At 37.3% G+C, this 8,717-nt stretch overlaps 2 protein-coding genes across 3 annotated transcripts in view; both read left to right on the top strand.

Annotated features, from left to right (window-relative positions):
• LOC144973588 (zinc metalloproteinase nas-6-like) overlaps window positions 1-8,717 on the top strand; it is a 699,617-nt gene that overhangs the window by 544,550 nt on the left and 146,350 nt on the right. The window lies entirely within an intron of this gene.
• The window catches only part of LOC144973580 (uncharacterized), a 149,821-nt gene that overhangs the window by 75,658 nt on the left and 65,446 nt on the right, over window positions 1-8,717 (top strand). For both annotated transcript variants that reach the window (XR_013645582.1, XM_078916205.1), the window contains 3 exons: window positions 138-389; window positions 3,737-3,913; window positions 5,713-5,813. Coding sequence is in view for 1 of the 2 variants with exons in the window: in XM_078916205.1 (XP_078772331.1) it covers window positions 138-389; window positions 3,737-3,913; window positions 5,713-5,813 (530 nt within the window). In the remaining variant the exon portion in view is untranslated. The remainder of the gene's footprint in view (window positions 1-137; window positions 390-3,736; window positions 3,914-5,712; window positions 5,814-8,717) is intronic.

Below are 8,717 nucleotides of genomic sequence, written 5' to 3'. Positions count from 1 at the left end.
GCTCTCACCGGCCAGGCGGAGTTGTACCAATAAGGTCGCAGGTTCAAACCCCACCACCGCCGCGAAATTTTTTATTCTCTATTGTCTTCTGGCACTTTTCTACTCACTTCATCTCGAATTTTGTATACAATCTTCAGGTGCCAATAAACATGACTACATATGCTATAAGCTGCTCATGCAGCATGATGGCTGGTCTGTTCTCCGTGGACGCTGTGTATGACAATTCCATCATCAGTCACTGGGCCGTGGACAATGCAGTCCTAAGTTACCTCGACGAGGCAAATAAAGATTTCTCTTTCGACATCATATTCGCCGTGTTATTCATTTGGATATCGTTTTTTGCTTTAATGACCCTACTCAGAACAACGGACAACTTCAACAAAAACAATGTAAGTTTGATTCATATTATTTTTTTTTTTAAATATGGCATTATTCATGTTATCATGAATTGTGGTTTTTGGGTTACTGAAATCCCTACCCCCCCCCCCCTCCCTCCCTCTCCCTTGTCCCTTTATTCCTTTTTTTAAACAGCCACAAAGAAAGCAACCAAAAATGAAACAGATTTGAGAATAAATATATTATTACCATTCAGTGAAGATAGAAATTACCTTTATTGTTTCAAAAATACACCGTTTCTATCCACTCCACGATCCGAGGATCATAGCGTTGCAGTATTTTGGGGTCTTGCGCGTCCTAATGACCGATTGGGATGACGTCAGAGAAATAACGATCCACTGGCCTTTTAGGATTAGAATTTTCAAATTGAAGTTTTTGGCATATTAGGCAAGCTTTTCTTTCGCGGAAAACATTATCAAGCTACAGCAAAGTCAGTAGGAATAACAAAAGATCTGTAGGGAATGAGATTAGCGGAAGAGTAGCATCCCTTGATTGGACGTCATTCATAGTCTGTGACGTCACCGGCGGAAACGTTATTAGAGAGAGAACGTCATGTTGGTTGTGCGCATGCGTCTCTCGTCCTCGCGAGGACAGACTATGGGTGACGTCCAATCAAGGGACGCTACTCTTCCGCTAATCTCATTCCCTATGTGTGTTGAGAGAGGAAGGTCATATGACTGCACACAGAGGCATGGTGTTACATGTCGAAGATCAGGATCACTTTGCATAGGCAGGACCGGCTCACCTCGTAGCCATCGTTAAAAAAATTCTAGAGCTTTTATTTAGCGCAATATCCACTAAAATGTGCTCAAAGCGCTTTACAAAGGGTCCTTGATCAACAGCAACACGTAACATGTAGAACGAGACATAACGCCTGTTAGGAGATATTACAATTTATTTCCGACTGAGACAACGCTGTTGACGGTCAGGTGCTCATTTTACACCTGAGTACGGTGAGAGAATGTGAGTAAAGAGTCTTTTCCAAGGACTCAACTGAGCGCCGAGCGAGGGTCGAACCCAGGACCTTCCGATCCGAAAGCGAGTGTCATACCACAAGACAAGATAGCCGCACAGAGCCTGACTAAGAGCGAAGCCATCGTTATGTTATAGCCTGACACTGAAATCCAAAAGAGCTGGCAGTTTAACGTCATTATTTGGTTTTTGCACCGCCTAGTGATTTGTCGTTAGTAGAGCTCATGGAAACAAGTCATTTCATTAGTTGAGCTATTGAATACAACTCACGATTTGTTTTCTTTTGGCATTTTGACGTCATTTTTTGGTCAGTGTCAGGCCATAACTTTAAGAAGGCCACGGTGTCAGGCTATAAGTTAACGATGGCTACACTCACCTTCCCCTGTTAAAGAGTCCTATCACAAAAGAATACATTGCGTTTTAGATTGGGAGTTGTTGAAATGTGGAGGTGCTGGACAAAGATTCGTGGGGTCAATGAAACTTGTGCGGCTATGTGGTCTAGTGATATGACACTCGCTTTCGGATCGGAAGGTCCTGGGTTCGAGCCTCGCTCGGCGCATGGTTGAGTTCTTGGAAAAGGCTCTTATCTCACATTCTCTCACCGTACTCAGGTGTAAAACCTGTTAACAGCGTTGTCTCTGTCCGAAAGAATTGTAACATCGTCTAACAGGCGTCATGTACCGTCCTAAATGTTAAATGTTGCTGTTGGCCAGGGACTCCTTGTAAAGCTCTTTGAGCACACTTAGTGGATATTGCTCTATATAAAAGCTCAATTATTTTTTAAACTAGACAATTATAAGCAGACGAGGGATATTCAATGGAGGTTAGCTATTGATTTATTCAGATACTCATTCAAGATGATGATGCACCACATACAGAAGTTACATTAATGTTGCCATAAGCAATTCCAAGTCGTAATCATAGGACTTTATGATCACTTTGTCAAAGCATCATCTAAAACTCCTTAAAAGGCATAGATAGTTCGAAGATGACGTCACTCAGGTCTTTGTTATTGTTTTTTGCCATCCGCGTTTATGAGTAATGCTCACTGAACTGTATTAACCTGACTATAAACGTTCATGGATACACACAGTTTTGTGTGTTGGTCCGTTATACTTCCGGATGGCAATGTTATGAGCTTATTAGCCAAGCGCATAATATCTATAGACCCAGCGTCAAAAAGAAAAAGACAGTGAGGATAACAAATGAACAGGAGTTCTGTTACATAGAATCACATGAACTTGGGGCCATAAATGAGAACCGAGAATGTTAGCAGACACATAAGAACATTATAAAGTTGTCATAACTGGCAATATTTTGAAGCTAGCCAGGAATGAACAAGAAAGATATTCATTATAAGAATCTCTCAGAAGATCTTATAAAAAGGGAAGAATTAAAAATATACTCCCCTTCCTCCTAAATTAAAAATATTACAAGCTTCGAAAAGGCTTTGTAGAAATACCCTTGGAAGCTGAATATAAATGCCTTTATATCAAGTGGTAGGATAATGTAAAGATAAAACATAAACTGGTAACAACAGAAACATTGCACAAGGTTGAAGGGATGAAGCTATAGAAAGTCTGAGTGAACAGTTTCCGCAAACTTTTTTTTAAAGACTACAGGGAAAAATTTGATTAATCAAAAAAGCTCTAAATCTAAGCACAAAGGCAGGCAGACAAAAATATATAAAAGCAACGAAATTGGCGTCACTCCGTTCTTTGTTATAACTAAATTATATTAATCAGACCATAAACGTTCAAGGTTACATGATATAGTTTTGTGTATCGGTACGTTTTAGGCATGGCTGACGGATGGTAGGCTAAAAATAGAATGGTCCCTTTTTAAAAATTCTGAATGGTTTAAAGTGTTAAATTTCTCGTTAAATCGATAAAATATTATTACAAAAAATAAGACACCAATTCTGTTGTGTGTTCCTCGCCAATAGGTTATAAAACCAATTGAAATGATTCATACCAAAAATACATCCGTGAACAGAAAACAATTCGAAACATCTTTTTCTATTATTGTAATACTCTCAACCAAGCAAAAGCATTGGCCATCCGGTTACAGCTAAACGAAATTAAAGGCTTTCCTATGAGAGTCCTCATGGCATTATTATCAAAAATCAAAATTAATAGTTTTAAAGTGCCGTTTCTGTACATAGCGTCATCTTTTGATAGTAATGAGACAAATAAGAAAGCACAGTAATATTGAACAACTGTAGTACGCATTCTTTTTTAAAAAAATTCTTCTAGGTATTCAAATATTCATTATGCTTAAACATCAATGTGTCTAAACCAAAACACATAATCGAGTATCTTGAATTGTGTTTTAACCGATTTTCAATGTATAACAAAATTGCTTTCAGTTCCGAACCCATTTGGTAAAGCACCACTTCAACTCCGAGGATCAGTATCGGTATCTAATTTGTGTAAAGACATCGGTGATGCCAAGATCAGGCATGCAATCACGGGCATGGGCCATTTTAGTCGGTGACATCAGAACCAGTGCAGACATGTTATTGGACATCCATTTCCGCTTCAAGGTAAATAAATCGTCCACAAACTTCTTAGATCTTTGGAGTTAAGTGGCTCAGCGGGCATGCCCACCATCAACTTACTAGCAAACAAAGTTGGTTTAAATAGGCGCATTGGAGAATTTTTTTTAAAAACCCATCAATCAATAATTTAGCAACCATTGGATAGATGCCTCTAAGTTCGGGTACTGTATAAAATATTATTCCATTTATGCTTCCTGCTTAACCCTCACATGACCTCCTATAGGGAATGAGATTAGCGGAAGAGTAGCGTCCCTTGATTGGACGTCACCCATAGTCTGTGACGTCACCGGCGGAAAAGTTATTAGAGAGAGAACGTCATGTTGGTTGTGCGCATGGTCTCTCGTCCTCGCTTGTATCAAATGTTTGACGACAGCAATGTTTTTGGCAGTCAAGGCAAATTTGGATCAGATATTATTGCCCATAGTCAAGAACTGGTCTTGCGCCTTGTCTCAAACATAATGCTTTTAAACGATTTTTGTACGTTTTGTTTTTTTATGGTTGTTTTTTGTTTTTATTTTATTGGGATTTTTTATTGGGGGAGGGGGTGTTTTTGTGGGGTTTTTTTTTTGATGGTTGTTTTTTGTTTTTATTTTATTGGGATTTTTGTTGGGGAAGGGGTGTTTGTTTTTATGTTTGCTTCATTTTATTTTGTATCCTTTTGTTGTTGTTTTTTTTTTTTTGATAGCCTCCTTACCATGCGAGAAAACAATTATGTTGTGAGTTTTTGTTGAAGTGTTGCCTTAAGAATGTAGAAATCAGGTCACAGTTCACATCTCTGAGTTTGACCATTTTTCAAGGTCATATCCATTTTTCTTTTGACACCGTTAGTTGGTGCGCATATCAAAATTGTTCTTTATTCAGGATTGAATGGGGCTTTGACGAAACGGGTCGGCACTGGTTACAGAATTAAAATCGCTGCAATTGGTATTGTGGCAGCTTGGCTCTGCAGTACGGTCTTTGCTTCGTACCCTATGTGCGGCTATAAGGTCTTGTGGCATGGCACTCGCTTTCGGATCGGAAGGCCTTGGCTTCGAGCCTTGCGCTCGGCCCATAGTTGAGTCCTTGGAAAAGTCTCTTTACTCAAATTTTTTCACCGTACTCGGGTGTAAAATGAGTACCTGACCGTTAACAGCGTTGTCTCTTGTCCGAAAAATTGTAATATCGCCTAACAGGCGTCATGTCCCGTCCTACATGTTAAATCTTGCTGTTGACCAGGGACCCCTTGTAAAGCGCTTTGAGCACATTTAGTGGATATTGCGCTATATAAAGCTCAATTTTTATTTATTTCTTCTTTACCCAAAAGGTAACGATTTTTCCAGTCTTCCTCTTGAATAGACCCTAAAGACAAATTTCCCCTTGAGGATGAATAAAGGGAATTAATATATTTATTTATAATTATTATTTGAGTTCTTTGTCATCTTTACCCGTTTTAAAAATCTCTGATATTATCATCATCAGGTGCTAATTTTCAAGTAGTGGCAGTGATTTTGCACAGTCAATTTCACTGGGAGTTTTCCAAGACAGAGACACTTGGCATGTTAATTTCCCGACACAAGAAGTTTATGATCATTATTTCCTGTCATGAAAAAAAATAACATAGTTTTGGTAACATTTGATTTGTAACCGTAACAAGTTCATAAATCTAAACTGTCAGTTCAAAACATATGCATATGGAACATAAGTACCAACATATTTTACAAGTGTGCTTCTGTTTGCATTTAAAGCTTACAGGTATCAAAATGGGAATCAATGAATAGCATTAAATTATATTATATATTTACCAGACAGGAAGTGAAAGTTGGTTTATGACTAGCACTGCACAAGACTTGGGCAAAATAGAAAGTGTTATCTTGAGAATGGATTGTCAAAAGAATGACGATACATGGTGAGTAGAATGGTTTTCAACCCTGATAAATTGAATATGCGAAGGCTGTCCCACGAAAAACAGGAAACGGTTATTCAAGGCAATAGTTTTTGGCCTATTGTGACAAACCTTTCAGACAACATAACTTTATAAGTGCATTATTTCTCAACAAAATCATTATCCTGCTGAATGCATTTTGTCATTGCTTGACCGGGGAGAAGATACCCTCCATAAAGAATTCTTTGTCAAGAGACTTCAACAAGTCTTCCACGGCTTCCGCATTGCTATTATCACTAATGAACCGCATTCCAGAAAGATGGCTTTCCATGGGTCCAAACATGAGGCAATCTGACGGGGCCAAGTCAGGACTATGAGGGGGGGGGGGGAGGTAGAACCTCCCAGCCGAACTTTTGGATCCATACTTTCGTGGCGTTTGCAGTGTGGGGCGTTGCAATGTTAAGCTGCAAAATGACAACGATGGTCATCCGGCATGGTCTGTTACGCCGAAGCATAGCCTTTCTCAACTTATCAAGGGTCTGACAGTACCTGTTAGCATTGACAGTTCGTCCTGGTTCTATTATGTCAAAAATCAGAACACCCTTATCATCTCAGAAAACTGTGGCTATGATTTTCTTTACCGACTACTAGACCTTAAACTTTTTTTTATCCGGGGCGATGAAGACGTGTGCTTCCAAACCAATAAATCCCTCTTTATCTCAGGGGTCGTATCCAAGTCTCATCACCAGCAGTAATGCTACTCAGGAATACTTCGTAATATAATGCTGGAGCTGTCCAGACGCCCGCGACAGCTTGAAAATTAACGATTCAACGAAGTCTTAGACGCGTCAACTCGTTTTGTCTTGTGATCAGCAGTCAGCTCTTTGGCGACCCAACGAGCGATACCGTAATTCATCAAAGACTATTCTGTGTACTATTCTATTCCAATGCCTCTGATATTTCTAGAAAAATGGACCGCCTATTTGTTGGAATGAGTTCATTTAACGCAACTTGCGTTGTCTTCCGTCTTTGCAGAAAGACAAGGGCCTGGATGAACTTGAACATCTGTATGCCCTGCATTGACCTTACTGTACCACCCATATATATATATATATATATTATATATATAATATATATATATATATATATATATATATATATATGTGTGTGTGTGTGTCCCGTCGTAAACTGACTGTATTTCAGTGTGAATTTCACAAAGTTCGTGACCTTGAACCCGAATTACAGATCCCATCTCTACCTTTGACCCCTTTTTTAAACGGGTAGCTATGATAGTTAAGCTTCCGTGTTCGTTTGTAATGCGCAATGCTCATTGTGTTTTACCGAACATTCCCAAAATAATTGCTCTACAAGTGTGCGTTTACAGAATTGAAAAAATTTGACTAGTTTTCAATATACACCGTTTTTCCGGTTATCCGTGAAACAGCCCTTGCATATATTATGTGCTATTACTCATGTTTCAGTGAGTTGGAAATAATCAAAGTAATTGTGATATTAATTGGTTGCATTGATTGATAAATAGATTTACTATAAAAATCATGGTATTTCTTTTGGAGACTCGAGTCCTCAAAAGCTGAATTTAAATTATAATACACAACAATCAAGGAACGCAGCATGACTCATCTAATAATTAAATGGACAGCAATTATTCATAATCAATCATCTGAAAACTTCATTAATATTTCAGTAATTTTGATTGGTTGGTTTTTGATTGTATCATTGGAGTTGTATGTTTTCAGGCTGCATTTTTTTTTTTTTTTGTTTTTTTTTTTTTTTTACGATAACTACTATGTTACTAGTGTGCACCTTGTGTGAGTGTGTCTATGTCAATATTGTATTGTTATAAATGTATAACCAAATGACAAATTGCCACTTTTTTGGGGACAATAAAGATATATTATTATTATTATTATTATTATTATTATTATTATTATTATTATTATTATTATTATTATTATTATTATTATTATTATTATTATTATTATCATTCTAATGACACTAATCCTGACCTAAGTAAACAAAGAGAAAGTGACTCGATTGTTTGTGAATTGCTTTAGATAGCAACGATTTCTATACTAGGAGAGGAGGAAAAATAAATGTTCTTTTTTATTTTGTTATATTCCTCTTCAAATTTTACACAGAAGTAGTGATATTGGATTAATGAAGCATTGAAGGTAATAAAGATATTAGTATTTTTAACTTCTGCAAATAGATAACACCATGCCCAAGATAAAATTCAAGATATGTGTTTTTTATACAGTAGCAGACAAATAGATAAATTATTTTTAAAAATATGTCCTTCTTTGACTGTAATCAATCCTCGAAACATTCAATATTTTCATTTTTTTCTGAGCTCGTTGCCGTTATACAGTTTGTGTTTTTTATCATTAACACAATTTGTGACCCTTCGCTTCAAAACGGTATTATGTCGGGATTGTTAAGATGTTGAAAATTGAATTTATAGCCAGAAATATCAGACTTGTGTTGAGTTTGTATGTTTATTGAGGAGAATGGATACCATATTTTAGGTTTCTAATGCCAACAATTTATATTTTTGACCAGTTTAACATTTAATTCGGCTTTTAAGCATATGGTTCGTTCCGACATAATACAGTTTTGAGACGATGGGTCACATTTAAGGCTGAGTAATCCTTGGACTGTGTACGACTTTACCAAGCGCTATTTTGTCACATGTTCAAAGTTTATTAGTTTTTAATTATATCAGTTTTGACACTGTACACTCCTCAGTCGTTGAGCTAACTTGTGATTTTTTTAAACATTTATTTTACCCACCCACCCGCCTCCCTCTCTCTCTTTTTTTCCCTTGACGTTTCATAATGGTTGGATCTATTTCTTTTGCTAGATACTTCGTCACAAATCAATTTGATTCAATTATTCCAACCAACATTT

Source organism: Berghia stephanieae, chromosome 5, assembly GCF_034508935.2.
Source record: "Berghia stephanieae isolate SIO BIC M18660-M18661 chromosome 5, UCSD_Bste_1.3, whole genome shotgun sequence".
NCBI lineage: Eukaryota > Metazoa > Mollusca > Gastropoda > Nudibranchia > Aeolidiidae > Berghia > Berghia stephanieae.
This window is presented reverse-complemented; position numbering and strand designations above follow the sequence as displayed.